General features: G+C 50.9%; 1 protein-coding gene across 1 annotated transcript in view; it reads left to right on the forward strand.

Annotated features, from left to right (window-relative positions):
* The first annotated feature begins 207 nt into the window (after positions 1–207).
* The window catches only part of LOC131215047 (pumilio homolog 2), a 54534-nt gene continuing 35911 nt past the window's right edge, over positions 208–18830 (forward strand). Inside the window, exons 1-2 of the mRNA XM_058209425.1 lie at positions 208–336; positions 5165–5413. Coding sequence (XP_058065408.1) covers positions 5225–5413 — 189 coding nt within the window. The 5' untranslated portion in view covers positions 208–336; positions 5165–5224. The remainder of the gene's footprint in view (positions 337–5164; positions 5414–18830) is intronic.

The following is an 18830-nucleotide window of genomic DNA, read 5'->3' on the forward strand; positions in this document are numbered from 1 at the left end:
CGGTTCCGGCGTGCCGGTTCCGCTTCGGTGTGCTCTCTCCCTCTCTCACTGTGTGTCGGTGAGGAGTCGTTGATTGGCTGCTGTCCCGTTGATCGTCAGCGCGCATCGTCCTCCAGTAATCATCGTTAGGACACGGTCTCCAGCCGGTCGCCTGTTACTGTCACGGAGTGAGCCATCAACGTCGTCGCTCCAGGACCGACAGTGTGTAACAGTAACTGAAGTCCTTGTTCTCTGTGGAAAAGTGAAACCGGAAGCGCACGTTTATCGACACTCCGAGAGCCGGAACCGGAGGAGAGCCCGCACGCCGGTCCCTGTCGTCCTCTTTCCGGTCTACAGGTGAGTCTGGCCGATTCGTGTCACGCGAGTGAGTGTCTGTCTGTGTACGCGCATCAGCTGATCAGCGGGGCGCGAAGAAAAGGCCGCGCAAAATTATATATTTATATAAACGAAATTTGACGTTTGTGAATAATAAATAAGGCGGCAGCCGCGGCGTGTGTGCGTGGCCACAGAACGCGAGAGTGCGCGTCCGAGTGGGTGAGAGAGCGAGAGAGAGAGAGGCGTTTTGGGGTCGGGTTGGGTTTCATCACCGGGGGTGGGGGAATCACGTGCTCACGACCGCCAGCACGTGCTGCAACACAGACACACTACTCCCGCAGTACATAAGGGCGGGTGCCGGGGGGCCGTTGGGTGGCTGGCGCAGCATCGACGGGGGGGCGCGAGAAAAACCGGCTCCCGGACCGAACCGGGACCGGCGGCCGCGCGAGATGTGACACTGCAAAACGCGGGAAAACGCGCCGGCTTGGAAACTTGGAAAAACTTTCGTCCTCCGCGGCGAACGGAGCCATCCTCGTGATCGCTCCTTGTGGCATCATTTTAATCCACGACATTCTTGCAAAAGCTGAGAGCCTTTAAAATTTGATAAAGTTATTATCGAGCATTGGCCTAATCGTGATCGTAAACCCATCGTAATTGTGCCCTTTTGCGTTCTTCTCCGATTTTTATGCTGAGAGCATAAGCTTTCGCTTCGCCTCGACTCGTAGTAGCAACACAAGAAAGGCAATATTTATTGCTAGAATATGTTGGAATAAATTAAATCCGGTTCCGGCCACATAAAGGACAAGCGAGTGGACAAGAATGGCCGCACCGAAACAATAGAGAGAGCGAGCAGAATTATCGGGCTCGGTGTACGCCGCTCGCCTACCAAACCGAACCTCAAGCGCGTGTGTCCTGTTTGTGTCTTTCGCACATTGGCCACCCCCGTCGGTGGCCAATTATAATAATTGTTACTCTAAAACAACACAACCTCCAACAGCCGGTCCAGTCCGACCCATCCCGGCTCCCCGGTATTTAATGCAAAATGAGGCGCAACATTACCGACGGCGGCGGTACCGTACGTGCATCGTTGCCGCTGGGTGGATAATTTATGCTACGCAACCTTTTTGGCACTCCTCCTCGGGGCGGCTATTAGTGCGGGTGGGCATCGCCGGCTGCCGATTCCATTTCGATGCCACACACCGGGCTCTGTGAGCATAAAAGGACACAGCGTCGCGAGCGGTACACGGGGAAGATAAAATACGCGACAGTAATATTTCATTGACAGTGCGCGCTACGATAAGGTTATGCTGGCTGACCCACTCGGGGGGGTTGGTTGGTTGAGAATTTGGTGTCAAACATGGGCTCAACATGGGCCGTGTCGTGTGGACCTATTGGTGGAAGACAATTTGCCGGCTCGGAACACGCTCGTTTACGCAGATTCGGATGCAAATCCTTTGCATCCAGCCTCGCCGGACACCGGCACTCCAAGGACTCGCTAGCGCCCGCCAGCTCCCTTGGAGAGCATAAGTTGGTGTGGGGGGGTGGCTAATCAAGCCCCGACGCCCCGTTATCGATAATCGATAGAAGTAACATGCATCGGAAGGGCCCACAAATGTATTATCCCCGGTCTTCGATAATGCGCGAACACCTCCATCCTATGCTAAGCGCTCTTTCGATGGTTCGGGGTCCTCGGGGGACAGGCAAAAAAAAAAAAAAAAAACTCAACACACTAAAAACTGCATCGAAATTTGCATTCGGAATGCGGAATGCAACGTGCGTTTGGCTGGCTGGTGGTGCTCCTGGCCAGGCCGTGCCTACATATCCGATTAAGTGCAGTACGTGCGCGCCTTTAAGATTTGGATAACCCCGGTGACCGCTTTGTCTACCGAAACATGGAATTGAAATTAATGCTCCTGCGAAACGGGGGGGGGGGGGGGATCCCGAGTCCGGCCCCCGGTGGTCGCTGCTGTTCCGAAACGCGGGCCGATTAGATTACGCGGAGGGCACGCTGTGCGAACATTCGCACCGGTAGAGGGCTCTCCCGGTGGGTCCGTGCCAGTAAATCTGTTAAGACCTCCGGCGAAAGACCTCTCTCTCTCTCTCTCTGGGTGTGCGAATTAATCGCGCCAATCGTCCGCGGAAGCCCCCGGAACCAAAGCCCGGACAGTGTATCGCACTTTCGACGCCGGACCGGCGGCTGTTCCTGATTGTTGGTGGCCGATTGTTAGATGCCTAAGGGAGAGAGAGAAAGAGAGAGAGAGCAGAAAACCCTGGTAGCAAACGCTGGTAGCGCGCCACAACAACGGCGTCGTTATCCTGTGCGGCCCCGGCTAATGGCCGGGCTGTCGATAAAGTTTCGCTGATCGCAACCCGCGAAGTGGCGATGGCGAAAAGAAACAATCAATTTGGCAAGAAACAAATTGAGCTGGTGGCCGATGCCGTTTCCACGGCATCGGCTGGCCGGTGACAGCGCCTGTCAATCTTTATTCCGGTTCATTTGGGGTTTGGGGTCCAACAACAATGTCTTGGTCGGGGGGGGGGACGGTTGAATCGAAGACCTCTCTTACATTGAGCCTTTTTGGCAGTTCAGCAACGAGCAAAAAAAAGAAACGCTGAACCCCAAATGTCAAGCAACACACGTTTCGAGTGTCAAGGAAGCCGAAGACCGACAGCAACCGAACCGATGTTCGCATTAATCGGTTTGATTGTGCAGTAATTATGCTCCGATGTGAATCATTCGTCATGTTCGTTGTGTTACAAGAGAGGGGTTCGTTGCCCAAAATGGTCCACAACGCGGTGGCCATTAAATTCCGGCACTAGGTCGTTTTGAAACATCTCCCAAAACCGGTTGATTGTTCGTTCATCGTTAAAGGCTCATGCAAATAAAGGCAGCATCCTTTATGTGTTGCGTTTAAAAACTCAAAGCTTCTCATTTTGTGAACTGGTTTGCTCAAGTTTTTAGTCCGTTAATTGAACAAATGACAAATGATTTTTCTCGACCTCGACCAGCAGGAGGACCGGTAGGACTTCCGAGGGCTATTACTGAGCCCTAATCTGGTGCCTTTTGCACCCTTCAGCGTGGCAATAAATCAACAGTTCGTTGTTTACCAACTATCGAACGAACAGCAAACTGGTCTGTCAATCGAAAAAAAAACGATTGCAATTATTGTAAACTCTGTCCTTTCGACAGTCGGCTTCGGAAGGATTCAGCAAAAAAAAGAAATAATAATTTCAAACCATTACTCCGCCGAGTCCCGGAACTTATTGACCGAGGTGCTTATGTTTCCAGTTTTTTTTCGATAATTCCAAACGAAGGGGGAATCATTATCGCCGCCGGGCAAATATTTCGCCCGCCAGCCAGCCGGCCATAACTCCATTAATACACGGTTCGTCGAGACGGTTCCCGGCAGCGACGCCCCAGCGAATTGCATCGAATATTCTAATTTCGACACGCCATCTCGCGCACCGAGTCCCGAAGCCCCGGACCGGCCGAAAAATGAGTATAATTAATCGAATAGTCGCCGGCAAACATTAAACCCTCATTTCCGCACAACGGCGACTAGGACGGAACCCCTTTTTCGGACGGGGCCCTCTGCCGAGGACTCGAACGGAGAGTCCGTCGGCGTCACCCCTCGCGGATTTTCGAGGCGGAAAATTAAAAACTAAAATGCAACCAGGAAAGGCAAGCCGGGTGGTTGAAGCCGGGGAACCGGAAGCGCTGTTAATCACTTACATCGAAGCTCATTACGGGTGACGTACGCGCGGTGCGCCGACGCGCTGCGCGATGCGTAATTAAGCAATGCATTCGTTTGACGCACACGCTGCTACCAGCGCACGCACACCGACGCCCGCCCGTGTCCGTCTCTATCGTGGGCTCTGTCAAGGTGGTGGCGATATCTTTACCGGTTTTCGGAATGCCACCGGCCGGCCCCACGGACATTGTTTCCATGTGATTAGCGCGCTGATTTATGGTTCAATCAGCTCCACGGGGTCCGGTTCGGTCACACCGGCCGAGAGAGCTGGGCTGGGCGCCCAAGAAGGCCCGAAGGATCGGGCAAAGGGCTGTTTCGGGCGATCGAAGGGCCGTCCCGTGTTTGGGGCCGGCGCCGTATTATGGCGGCCAATATTCAACAGCGCGCCGGCCATTACGCGCGGAGTCGCTCGAACAACTCGTCCTAATTTAATTTGCTACTTTATGCACCGTCCGTCACGTCACCCGTCCCCGTGGTCTTAGAAACCTCCCGAAGGGGGGTGGCGGGCAAAGGATAGACCACCGAGACACTGCGCGAGAGAGAGAGAGAGACCGACGAACGAAGTCGGGCAGCAAAATCACATATTCTTAATTCATTCCAACGACAACGGCCCACGCAAATCGCTGCGCTGACCGCGTGTTGCGCGCCTGCTGTCTTTTCGCGTGCTGCTTACGTGCGTGTCACGCCTGTGTGTATGTGTGCGGGCGGGCGGACGGGCGGACGGGCGGACGGGTGGCCACGGTGGCCGGTTACTTGTTAATGTGATTTAATTTTAAAACTGGAGTCGCACGCTCTCGAGCTGAGGAGAGGCCCTCAACAACGTCGTCGCCGTTGTTGGGGTTTATGTTCCCATTTGTTGGCCCCGCGTTGTTTCGCGGCGTTCTTTACATTCTTTGGCGCGCCGGGAAAATGGGGTGAAAATTTCGAGGACAGCGCCAGTGTTGTCTTGTCAGTCGCTCAAACCTCGATCGACTATGTTGGACCACCGTCAGCAGATATTAATACACGTTCTATTGTTTTTTTCGAATGTAGCGAAGGAATGTTACGGCCACTACTAATCTCTGACTTTGCTCTCTCTCTCTCCCTCTGTGTGTCAGCGCACGGTCAGCGATGCACCACCATCACCTTCGGACGATGCGTTGCTGAGACGAAGGAATATGGAGGACGGTGGAACGGACCCCGAGAACAACAATAGTAGCCACTGTGGAATGTTAGGAATCAGCATGCCATGCGAAGGAGCCACCGGTCATGACTTTGCCACCGTCCGCAAGGAGCTGGAGTACGCCAGCGCGATCGCCGCGCACTACGGCGAGAAGGGCGATCGAGTCATTGGCTACAAGATAGAGGTAGGTAGGCTGATCCCGCTCCCGATCGACCGCTATGCTGTGGGGCCATAATTAAAAAATTTTTCGCCAGGCCTTAACGTTACTTAATGGGACCCCCAGGAACGGTCTAATGATGCGATGCACAATTCTATAGCCATTTCCGGGAGCCTTTCGATGTATGGGCATTAAAAATGAACTAAGCCAACACAAAGTTTGTTCCGAGTGCGAAGTAAATAATAATTTCCGTTCCTTGTTGTCCTTCAACAAAAACAACAACACCGATCCGGTGTGGAAAAGACGGAAGAAAAATTTGCACTCGGATGCCCGGAAGAGCCTTGAGCCTTGGTCCGACTGCCAGGCCCGCCGTACATACCGAGGGCTCGGTGGCAACAACTTCCAGGCTGGGCCTTCGACTCCTGTTGTGTGCATGTAAAGTGAGGCGCACGAAATGCAATTGATTTATAATTAAAACAGCAAATGTTATACTATACTTTGCAATTTTGAAAGATAAACTATCTCCGCAGCAGCAGCAGCAGCAGCAGCCAGCACTCAAGTCGCTGCCTCTGCCTGCCTGCCTGGCCTGTGTGTATCGCAAAACTTTTGTCTGCGAATCAATACGAAGAAATGGGCCGAAGAAGGACCCGGCTTCCGGGGTGGGTGGGTGGCGAGGCGCCCATAGATAATAGATAATATTCACCACTCGCCCCGTGGAGTGGAGGAACTCCACTGAGCCTGTGCCCCTTCGACTGTGCGGCGGCCGGCTTCGTCAAGAATTTATGTATCCTTCCAACAACGTGCACATATGCACCGCTCGACCCCCCCCCCCCTTTCGTGCTGCAAGTTGGCCGTCGGCGTTCGAGGCTGAAAAAGGGATTGGCTTTTTCTTCTTTACTTTCCGCTGTCACTATCTCGCTCTCGCTCGTTCGCCTCCGGTCTCGGTCTCGAACGCAGTTTAGCGTCATTAGGCACCGGGCAGTCCCAGGAAGCGCATGTTGCTAATTTAGATGGATCATTTGCCGAGAGGCACCCGATAGTCGGCCGGTCGATCGAACCCCTCGATGCTGATTATTATTTACCGACCCAAACGCAGCACGCTGCACAAGGCAATAAGGTGCCGTAAGGCCTATAAATATGGCTTGGATATTACTTTATGGCCGTGGGTTTTTTTTAGCTAATGAGCATAAGCAAGAACATTCACATAAAATATTCAAATCACCTTCAGTAGCTACAAGTGTTCGAGTTTTAAAAAAAAATTTAAGTAATTATTGTTCCGAAACATAGGTTTGTTAACTTGATGCATTGATGCAACATAATGTTGCATGAATCTCAAGGGAACGTATTTGTACAATACTGTAACTGCCTGCAAAATTGTTTTCAGCATCGATTCTATGCTTCAACTCGACACTGTACTGTGCCAAGCGCTCCGCGTGTGTTCGCCCACTCTCGAGACGTCCCGAGGAGCGCCCAAGCCGACAACGATCGGGTTGCGATCGATCGACAACCCAACGTGCCGTGTCAAATGACAAATTAGTTTTTCATTCCACTTTAATCAATCGCAATAAGCACCACAATGAGCCCTCCACACGCGGGTCCGAAAGGGACACCAGATGAGGCAGCCTATCGAGCGAGCGAGCGAGAGAGAGCCAAAGAGCCACAGTTAATATGCCTTCGAGCGGCCCACGGGCCCGGCCCGGGTTGTGGTCGCGCATAATGAAACGGTCGGTCTTCAACACACATGCCGGGGAACTGACTCATGCTTCGCGTATGCTGCCCCTTGTTGTTGTTGCAGTTGCGGCCACGGAGACAATTAAAGAAAGAGCGAGACGGAACCGCAGCACACTTTCGAGAGCATCGAAAGATATAATTTAATACGCAAGTTTGTAGCCGCGGGCCCATGAAGGAGTCCATGACGGGGCCCCTCCGTTCGCTACCCGTTCGGACCGCGGACTCCAGTGTTTTAGTTGCCGTTTTCTCGCCCTCCCGCCCTCTCTCGCTCTCTCGCTCTCGCTCGCGATCGTGCGGCTCCGTTCCTCAAACGTCATATGCATCTCATTAATAATTAATTACAAATTACACACGCCTACGTTTCTTCAATAAATTTTATAACTGCACACACACCACACACACACCCATGACAACTTGCAGGCCGCGTCAGCCCCCCGCCCCGCCACCCGCCACCGGCCCGGCGCGGATTTGGCCACGGGGCGCACAGAAGTGAGTGTGTATATAATTTTAATTCATCCACTAAATAATTTTTATGCCTTTTTCGCTTTCCTTCGCTCGCCCGTGTTTCCATCCATCGGTGCCCAGGGTCCGAAGAAATGTTTCTTCCGACGGTCGGTCCGAGCGAAGGCCGGCCCGGGATTGGCTCGCGGTGGTTTGAATTGATCCCGCGCGTAACGTGTCTGCGTCTGTCGGCCCCCCGCGCGATCCTAACTCCTTGGCCGGCCCTCGGAGTGGAGTCCGTGCGATTGCTAATTTATATGTTGCCATATTACATTCAACGACAGAAATGTAATGAAACCGTGCGCGAAGTCTCCGCGAACGACGACGACGACGACGTTTAATAACCACCGTCTCGCCATGTTGCTTGGATCGTGGCATACAAATTGAAAGCGAGAAAAAAATACTTAAACCACAAACGACCTGAGAGAGAGAGAGAGAGAGAGCGAAAGAGCAAGAGAGAGAGAGAGATAAGAAAAAGGCTGCAGAGAAATGGCTGCGATCGGCGAGACGATAAATAATAAGTAATGGCAAGTAAAAAAAGGGCAAAATGAGTAATGAATTAAATGGCACATTAAATTATTTTAGAATTACATACATTGTCGCGGTCGTGGCCGCTGCCGGGGGACCCAGCCACTCGCCGGGATCCTCGGGTGGTTCAGGCTGATCTTTTTATCCCCCGGAGCCCGTTCGGTTGCCACGCTGAGCCGGATGTCGAGGACAGGTCCTTCGCCTAGGAATCCGGTGGCACAAAATAGGTCCAATCATCGGCCCATCAACGCCTTGGCCTCGCTGGGGTTTCGAAGGCACACGGCCCCATTGGCGCACCTTTCGCCACGGCCGCCCTCGGTGGTATGTGTCCCAGCTGGGGCGAAAAAGGGTGTCACGTGTGCGATTTCTATTCTAAGCATGCTTCTTTGGTGGCGGGCCATTCGCCCGCCACGAAGGATTTCGTTGCGAGCCCGGCCAGGCCCAGCCCCATATTATGGGAAAGAATTTAGCCGGCGACCCGAGGCCAGTGTTGAGTGTTTGTTTTGCATTTTGCAAGCCGGGTGACCGGGCGAAAGATGCATTGAAAAAACCGGCGCATGAAGACATGCGGTGGGTTTAAATTGTTAAGGAACCAGCAGAAAGGGGGTCGCTATAAGACAGTGTTCGGGGCTTCAGTTTTATGTGTCCTAAAATCCTGTTTTAATAAAAGAAAATTGTTTTAACTTTAGTAACACTCATATTTCCCATAATCAGCCCAAAATTTGTAATATTTTGTGGAGCACTGATAATTGACGACAAAAGGGCTGCCCACCGCTGATACGTAAAATACGTGCTGGGTTGGCCGTATCCCGTCCGGGTGGTTTTAATTAAGTTTCTTCGGCGAAAACTTTTCCGAAAACTCACCACTCCACTCCACAGCTCGAGCCGGACCGGCCGTGATTTTGCGCCAGAGCCTGGGTACCGATAATAAGATCACAAACTAGTTCTAAAACCTAGAGCGGCCGGGTCAGGGCGCGTCCACAAGTGCCGGTGGCAAGGTGGCCAGGCCCCGTCCTGCACGTTTGTCGTTGTTTGTGCATTGTGCATTTCGGCACGAAGGTGTTGGGGCTCGGCGACAACGGCGACGACGACGACGACGTTGGGTTTTAATTTAAAATTTAAATAAGCTTAACAACATTACAGATGCACTCACGCACACACAGGCACACATACACGGAGGCACGGAACGGGCCGTGTCCTATGCAATCTTTCGAATCATATCATTTTATCCGCCTTGTCGGCTGTGACCGATCGATGCGGCCAAACACTCCCTCCCCGAGTGCATTCGTGTCTGTGACTGTGTGTCTGTGTGCCTTAAGTGCGTATGTGTGTGTGTGTATGAGTGCATATGCGGGGCTAGAAGAAATATGGCCGAGCGGCCGAGTTATCTGCATATTATCTATCTTATGTCTTTTCGGAACACCATCGTCGCCGTCTCCGACGTTCCCGTCGCCGTCGTCGTTGTCGTCGTTGGTCAACTCTCCTGCAGGGTAAGTGGTGAGTGTATGTGTGTGTGTGTGCCCGCTGCTGTAGTTCACCCAGCCCCACCCCTTGTAGCCCCGCTCCGACGTCAGAAACATTACTGGCACATACTGTGTTCTTCTAATTTACTCATAATTAAGCTCTCGGCTCTTGATCGTTGCGTTCCCCGACGCTGGCACTGGAACTTCTGAGCATGAGTCCCGGCCCTCCGTGCCGCCCCCCCCCCCCGTCCTTGGCCCACCGGCCCCGGATCGATCGATTTGGACAACAAGACACCCGGGCTTCGCCGGCCCGTTGCATTCCCGGGCTAATGTTGACCGAATAATTTTCGGTCCGCTCGTCGTCCGGGCTCGGTCTCGGACGAGGCGGACAATCCGTCGTCGGGTTGAGCAAAATATGGAATAATTTATATTAGCATATTGTAAATGAAAAACACAAAAAATCACGAGCGACAAAATCTGTCCCAACGTGAAGCTGAAGCTGGGAAAGGGACGCTCATTGTTTAGTGGCGGCGTAATTGGGAAAAGTTTTGCCATTGACAATTCTTCCCTCAGTTAAGGATTTTTAGTGTGTTTTTGTTTTACCATCAGCATTGTGCTAATCACTGCAAATAAATGGACTGGGTAGTGGTGGGAATTATTTGGGCCACCAATCTGCACTGGGGTCTGTCTGACGTAAATATTCATTGTGCGGATTGAATGCTCTCGATTCCGTCCCGCACACAACCAATAGAGGTGCAGGATGACATCCTCATCAAATGCGTTGTCTGGAATCGTTTTACAATTAAAATTCTGGATTTTTGGTCAATGAAGGGGCGGATGGGTGTAGCGTATTAATTACCTGCACTCATTTTGAGGAGTAAAAATGTGCATTTTAGGGAGCTAATAAAGAGCTGTTTTCCAGCTGATTGATGCTGATTGATGTCAAGTCGAATTTTATCTAGTTTTTGAAAGGATTTTTAAAATAGGGTACATCAATTTGTGTTCCAACGGGCGTTGAGGCTATTCACGGAACAACAAAACGCTCAATGTTAGTGGACTGATTTGGGTTCAGTCTCAAGAAGAGAAAATTTACATTTTTGGTACAGAAGATCTATTTAAATATTTATAAATACGATCCGGGTCGTTCTTCTAAGATTAAAAACAAAACTATTTTAAAACCAATCTTTATATTAAAAGGTTTGTTCGTTGTACTGGCATGTTAATTAGTACATTTAACATTTTGTATTCAACAACTGTTATTAGTGTGCTCGTAGTGCTAGAGTTTCCCGAAATAGAAGAATGAAGCTCATAGCCTTAGAAGAAGCTCATTGGTTGAGATGATCAACGGTCTTAAAAAAGGAAGGTCGACAAATTATTATTTATTTATTTTGATCGATTTAAAACATATCGATTCCGTTGAGTTAATGTCGGCGAAGAAAACCTAATATGAAGACATTTCTTTTGCTGTTGCTGTTGCAATGCCTTTCTTACAAAATGAACTCTAAACATGCCTTTATTCATTTTAGAATTTATCCTCTGTACAAAAATCGGAATGTGCTTGAACAATAATTATAAAATACACCCCCGGAAGACAATTACAGACTAAAGGCACTTGGCACTTCACCATTTAGACGACATATTTTTTTTCCAAAACCCGCGCACCATGGGACCACTTTCAGCACCGCAACAGCGCAAAAGTAAAAATGCGCGGACATCCCTTGTACAATTTATGCCAAAAAGGTCCTCCGGCGGGCCGGTCACCCAGTTGGCCAGTTGTCAACAGCCCCGGACCCGTCGGTTGGTAATCGTCGCGTCCCAATCTAAACATTATTTATAATGATAGATTTAATTGCGTTCCCGGGGCGCGACCCAAGTGTGAAACGGAAAACGGCCTTTCGACGACTCTCGAACGGCGGCCGCTGCCGCCGTAGTAAGTGCTTATCTGGCAATCGGGGGCCGTCGGGAGACCATGAACTGCGGCGACCGAAACCTCTCCGAAGGACTCGGGGGGTTTAGCCAAATTTCGCAGATTCTTAAAATGCACAACCCGGGTGCCCGGTGTCCTTTCGCACAGGATGCGTCCGCAGGAACATATCGGAGTATTTTTTGTCGCCGTTGACCGTTTCGCCGTTTTTTCTTTTCCTTCGCGAATGTACCATGTACCATGCCCCGCAACACACACGCGAAAATGTGAATTTATTTACGAAGTGACCCTTCGCGAAAAAATTGCGCTCCCCGTGCCTGTGTGTGTTTGAGGGGGGGGACCTGCCTGCCCGGTTTTTTTGCTGGCATCCCTTAACTCAATTTCCTTACCACCGGCCACACTAGGCACCGTCACCACCGCCGGGCCGGCATGTCCTTGTGTGTGCTTTTCCAATTTTTATGTACGAAAATAACGCACACTCACTCGGGACGGAACCAAAACGGGGCGCTTGAAGTTGACTTTTCCGGCCCGGATCAGCAGCGGGTGGGGCTTCCAGAGAAGTCCGGACGCACCGCACACACACGCTCCGTGACCGATGGAGACACCCGCGACTGCACTTCCTTTTCGGGCTCGCGGCCAATCGCACTCGTGTCTATCAAGACCGCGAGGCGAGAGCGAGCGAGTGCGAGTGCGAGGAAATAAAAACTGACCACCCACCGGACGGGTGGGTGGAAAAAGACACACACGGCACCAGGGGGGAAAAAAAAACAGGAAAATCGACTGATTACCAAAATATCCTATTTTCCATTTTTCCGACCCGAACGCGAGGATGTGTGTTTTCGTTCGGTTCCTTTGCTCCTGCTGTGGACCAGTTGGGCGATGCACCCGACCCGAGTTTGTTTGCTCCCCGTGGGGTGGACAGGAAGAAAAAAAGAGGCTCCAACGCCACCCAACGGACGGTCAACACGCATTCGGCCGCAAATGGCCGCATTTCGGTGCCCTGGCTGGCTCGCTGGCTGGCCGGTTGCTGTGTATGTTTAGGTTTCATTTGTTTCCGCCGACTAGAAATTTATGTATTGTGTCCACGCTCTCTCTCTCTCTCTCTCTCTCGCGCGCACGTGGTCTCCCGTTCACCGAGGGAGACGATAATCACCCCCCACGGGGCCCGAAGAGGGCGATCCGCGCGATGCTGAGAACGTCGGGTGTCTGTGCTCAGGACATCATCGCTCGCGAAAAAGGACGATTTTTGCGCGAAAAGCGGACGATAAAAAACCCGGTTGGCACCACCACCACCACCAGCCCGGTCTGATTGGCCCTCCCGCGGACGGTCCCGGTGCGTGAAACAGGACCTGCCTGGACCTGCCTGGACCTTCCCAATAACGGGGTGGTGGGGATAAAGAATGAAGTTGCACCTCTTTTTGTGGCCGCCATTCGAGGCAGGGCGAGGGGAACCGATCGATCGATCGGGGAACCACCTCGCCTGGGCCACTGGTCACCGGTTCTCCGGAGGTTTGATTTGTTTTCCTTTTTTTCCCGTTTTTCCCCCCCCAGAGCCCTTTTTTGCTCTCATTTTCTTCATCAACTGCCATGCCCCGGTCCGCGTCCTGCCGAGTCCTGCGCGCGAAGGATGCACGGCATTTCGGCGTTTCTTTTATTTCGTTGCGTCTCGCACGATTTTTTTCGCCTCGCTCAGCCCGTCAGTCGGTCGGTGGTCCGGCTGGTCAAGCGGCTCTGGAGGGGTCGGCCTCGGTTTTCGGCGGTGTCCCTCTGCGTGCATCGGCCGCACGGACGTTTCGATTTACTGCGAACGGTCACCGTCGGGGCCGCCGGCCGTTTGAGGAGAACAAATTGACTCTTGTTTCCAGCCTGGTTTCCCTGGCGGCCGGTTGCTGTTGGTAACGCTGCCGAGAGGGCCTACTTGTTTTGCACCGTTTCGGTGCCAGGGCGTGTAATTTACTTAATGCAGCTCTTACCATGTTTTCGGTGTACGCAGCCGCTGTGCGCACAGTGCGATCGCGAAATTTGTTCAACTATTTGGGGCATATTTTGCTAGCATCGATTTGTTGTTTAATGTTTTCTATTTTTTATTCCTTTTTTTCCTTTAATTCAGTTTAAAAGTACGTTTTCTCATCTTCAAAATTACTTTACTAGTTTACTTATTTTACTTACGAAGTTTACTTACTCATTCTTTGATCACTCAACTTGTTGTGGTTCAAATTTTCTATTTATACCGTTTAATTTACAACTTTAAATTAAGTTTTATGTTTTCGCATTGCCAAACATACTTTTTCATGATTTGTTGGTAAACCCTCTGCTTCTGAGGGTTTTTCGATCCATTTCCTTCCCAAAAACTCCCCTATCCTTAGGTCGGTGCATCCGGAAAAATCAATTTTACTCGCGAAATAAATCGTTACCCAAACCGGAGTCGGACAAGGACAATGGACCATTTTCAAAGCAAAAATGGTCCTTCGCTCAGCCAGGGAGTGATCCCAAAGGGGGGGGCCAACAGCAGCAGCGGCAATAGATGGCCGAGGCACATAAAATAATGTCCACTGACCAGGGGCCGGTCGGCGCGGGAGTGGGCGCGAAATAACGTCAACCCATTGTGTGGCCGCCGATGGAAATCCCCCACCCGCACTTCGCATTACGCCCTCGCGACGCGATGCAAATATGGTTAATGCGAAAATGAAAGAAAGAAAAGAGTTTAAAACCCCGCTGTCCGGCTGGGCGGGAAAAACTCCGGCCAACGTCCGGCTGTGCTGGGCGAACAAGAAAAGGGGTAGATTTTCGGGAAAAGTCGAACTAAAACACACACCAAAACGAAACAAAACCATAAGCCAGCAGCGACACATGAAAAGCAAACGTAATAAAACAAAAAAGGAAAAGAGAAGGGAAAATGCTGGACTAGCGATAGAAATCTATGTGAAAAAATATAATATCTCCAGCCTGGCCAGGGAAGTACATACCAGGCGAGTTTGGGTGTGTATCGAAACATGCGAACAAAGATAACAAACAGGCACGGTTCGCGAAAAAAAGAGGGAAAAAGAAAGTGGAAAACGGTAAAATCAACCTCCCCGAAGGAGCCACCTCGGGAGAAAACGGAACCGGAATAAAATTAAAACGCTGAAATACAAATTTACATTCCCGCAGCGCACCACCGGCGAGAAGTGCACGGAAAGCGCACCGAAAAACTCAAACTGATACAGTGGTCCCCCTACGACCCTCCCTCGGCGCCCCCGGAGCCACGTGGCACTAGCGGGAAGTCCGCGAATTTCGCGTTGTCCGCGTGATTTTTTTTTGGTCAGGTTTGGTTTTCATCTTCCTGCGCGACGGGCGAAGGATTCGATACGGAATTCGGTTGACCGTGTGGGGGCCACAGTCCGGCGAAAGTTTGGCTATACGCGGCCTGCTGCCCACACGTGAATATCCTTTCGATGGGCCACAACTCCCGATGCACTCTCGTTGCAGTGGGTCTGCCAGTTTTTTGTTTGCTCCAACAATTCAACTTTTGGTGCCTTTTCCTGCAAGGACCACCGATGCAATCGGCTTCATGAGCTGTGGAGAGAGAGAGAGAGAGAGGAAGTGGATGCATTTTTGAGCACCACCGGCCCACGAACCTGGAACTGCAATCGGACCAACTCAACTCCTGTGGTGGCTTGACTCCCTGATCTAAACACATCGGCCCGTGGACTTTCCCACTGCGGAGTGTGTTTTCCGACCGGTGCACACACAGAGACACGGCACAGACCGACAAACTTTTCCGGGGTGACCTTTCGTGGGTGACCATTTTTTGCTTCTCCAGTGACTCCTGTTTTATGTTGCGTTTTCGGGCGATAATTTTTGGTGTTGATTTTTCTTATCTCCTGGGGCTCCCGAAAAATCCCACTCCCAAGTGGGATAAGGAATCGGAGCTGGCCACGGTCCGTCGTATATTTACACCCACACAATCAATCAATTTTCACCCGCGAAAAATCGAGAATTCCCATCGGGGCCGCGAAGGAGGCAATTGCGAGCCGCGCAACTGGATAACATATAATGTGCTGGCGCGGCCACAGGACACACAGGCCGGGATGCTATGTACTCCGCCAACTCCGCCATCGGTTCCGCTCAACGGGTGTTGATTATTTTCTATTTTCGCGCCGCGACGATGCGCCGCGTGCGTTCCTTCGAGAGGTCCCCGGGTTTTGGTCCGCGCAATGCGCCATACTCGGCGCGCGTCTTGGTCCTTTTTCCTTGCTCGTCCTCGCGCATTTATTTGATTCTTTTTGGTTCGAATGTTTGAATTCGCCGACGCACATGTGTTGGTGTGTGGTCTGTTTGGTATGCGAAAGGTTTGTTTAATTGTCGCAAACGCAGAGCCGCATCGCCATCGTCGTCGCTGATGGTGCATCCGTACGCCGATTTCTGTGCAATTTTGACGTTCCATCTGGACGCGACTTTTATTAGCTCCCCGCATACAAACGCACGCGATGATTGTTGTCGGCGAGGGACGAGCCCATGGCCATGGCCGGGGTCCGTTCGCGAATCCCATTTAACGGCCGCGATGGCTGACGGATGAATTAAGCGTTTTTTTTCTTCGCCCCGGTAACGGGTTCCCGGACGTGTGCCGGGTGGGCGCGATTGGGCACGGACTCGTTTTATGATTGTCTGAAATAAAACCAAATTGAAGAAGTTGAAACAAAGAGGGGTTTTTTCCTTTGTTTCACTCTTTTTTCTGTCAACGCGCGAGAAAAGAAAAATCACATTCGTCACATAAGCGGCGCGGGGCCGATGCGTTGCGGCCCTGCGATGGTCGCGCAAATATTGATATGTTTTTATATATGCTGGGCCGGGCACACTGCGTTTCATCAGCAGATTGGGGCAGCGCACACGTTCGAGAGTGTCCAGCCGGGCAGGTAACCGTAACGAGCCGGAACTCGGTGCAGGAATAAATGGGCAAATATTGTATTACCATTTCAAAACTGCCTACGAAGCCGCCAGAGTCCAATTTTAAATGATAGCAATGCAAAAAACAACAAGCCATTCTTAAGATTGACACGAAATATGTATCTTGGGAAATTTTTATGATTGTTTTCTGTAAGACAAATAATGATTTTTGTTCCGTTTATATCCGTTCTATTACGACTCGTAGACAATTAAACATTTGATAAATGTAAGTTACAAGTTGGTAAAACTGTTAACTGAAAAGTTGAAAACACCGATTCTCGCCCGACCACAAGATAAGCAATATTCGGGCATTACTTAGTTGGGTGGATCGTCCGGAGAACATTCGTCTACTCTGCTCCGAATAATCGGTTTCGATGCAAAAGACCACGTCAGATTGAATTCCGGACAGTTTGTTAAATTGAGTGCAAAACTTAAAGGTATTGTAAATATCTAATAAGTCCTTGTCCGCTTTAATAGATACATAATCATAATAATAATAATTTTTCTCATGTGACATAATTATTATTTTCGGATTTCATTTCGATAACAGCGAACCAGTTTTGTTACATGTCGCCTTCTTTGGCTGTATATTTTCTTAAAAAGTTTTCAAAAAATGAGAGAAAAAATGACAGCCACAGCTATAAGCTGTAGCAGTAATGTTAGTGGTTTCAAAAGGATTTTTTAATAGATAAACGACGAAAACTATGAAATGCTTTGATGCTGGGATCGGATTCGTGATGGGATCGGATCGTGTGATCGAAGCCTGAAAGCATAGTATCTTGCTTAGGGACCTTATCGGGTTACACTCCGACGGTGTAATGCACCGTAGCTAATGTTAATCTCCTTTTTGCCATACAGAAGATCGCTCGATTCGACCCTTTCAGAATAAAATGGACACCCAAAATCAGCTCGCGGGACACCGTCCTAAGAAACTTCGCGCTAGTAAATTAATAAATGCCTTCCAGCCTTTCTCTCTCTCTCTCTCTCACTCTCGCAGGCCAACTTACCGCTCCGTAGGACGCACCAGGCCATGCAACAAATTACTATATCCTCTTTCGCCAATAAACCGGGCTGGGATTAATTTCCGAATGTGGTGGAATCGCGAAACTAAAGCGGAAGATAATTAATGCATTCGCTGCGCTGCGCAGCAAAGGGCCTCCCCTCGGACCCCGGCGCATCAACCTCTCAGAATATATGTGTGTATATGTGTGTGTTTTAATCGATGCAGAAAAAGCTCACAAAACTACGCGAAACGCATCCGACGGCGAGAGTTGGGTGAGACCTTCTTAGGTTGGCCGTCGCCTTCGCTGCTGCCTCCCGGCGCGGAACGCCGAGGTTCCGAGAAGGGCCGCCTAATATAATTAGTAATTATTATAGAGGTGAACTTTTTTATAAGCATTAATTAAATAAGCTTCATCATCTGCGCGGGGCCGCAGACCGCAGCCACGCCACGCCAGGCCAGGGCGCTGCTTGATGATTTAATGTCTTGAGCTTGCGCGCCTTTTTTGCGGTTCCCCATTTTTTTCTCTTCCTCTCTCTCTCTCTCTCTCTCTCTCTCTCTCTCTGTGTGTGGCTCAAGTTCTACGTGCGTGGGGACGCATTCTGACACTCACGCGGTCGAGCCGGTCCGACCGACGGAGAGGCGTTTGACAGGCGAATTTTTCAAATTATTTATTGCTCTCTAGCAAAATTAATTATTTAATATGTTCAGCGGGTTCAGTTCGCGGTGAGTTTGTGAATGTGTTGTGTGTTCGTTTTCGAAGGGTTCTCGGTTTCTGTATTTCTGTATTTCTGTGCCCGTTCCTTCGGCTTCGTTTTGCCAACCTTATTCTTACAACTCTCTACGGTCCGCTCGCCAACGCGCGCTGTTCTATGAAGGGTTTTCGCGTTTAGCGCGTTTTGTTTCACGAATGCCATTTTTATGCTGCCCATGCTGCCGCCGCCGCCGTTGCTGCTGCTGCTGCTGTTGCGTTTCATTCACGCAAACAATTATAACGGGCGACGGTGTGGAGTGGAAGAAAGAAGCATGCAAAAACCCGCTGAGACCGCTCCTTCTTGGCTGGCTGCCTTCGAGACGTAAGAGGCCTGCAGCTGCAAGAGATGCAATGCTCCGGCAGCCGGCCGGCCAGCCGAGTGGAGGGGAGCACGCGGCGGGGCCGTATGATAATTTCGATTTTATTTCTTTCGTATTTGCACCACACACCCGGGCGGGGCGACGGGCGACGGGGTGGCCCCAAACGGGGTGTAATGTATACGCCGAAAGGAATGTAAGTGGGTGCTTTAATTATTTAGCACACATACGACAGCCACCACCACGTGGTCGAGCGGCCTGGCGTGGTGCCGGGAGCGGTGCCCGTCTCGGCCACCTTCC

Source organism: Anopheles bellator, chromosome 1, assembly GCF_943735745.2.
Source record: "Anopheles bellator chromosome 1, idAnoBellAS_SP24_06.2, whole genome shotgun sequence".
Classification (NCBI taxonomy): domain Eukaryota; kingdom Metazoa; phylum Arthropoda; class Insecta; order Diptera; family Culicidae; genus Anopheles; species Anopheles bellator.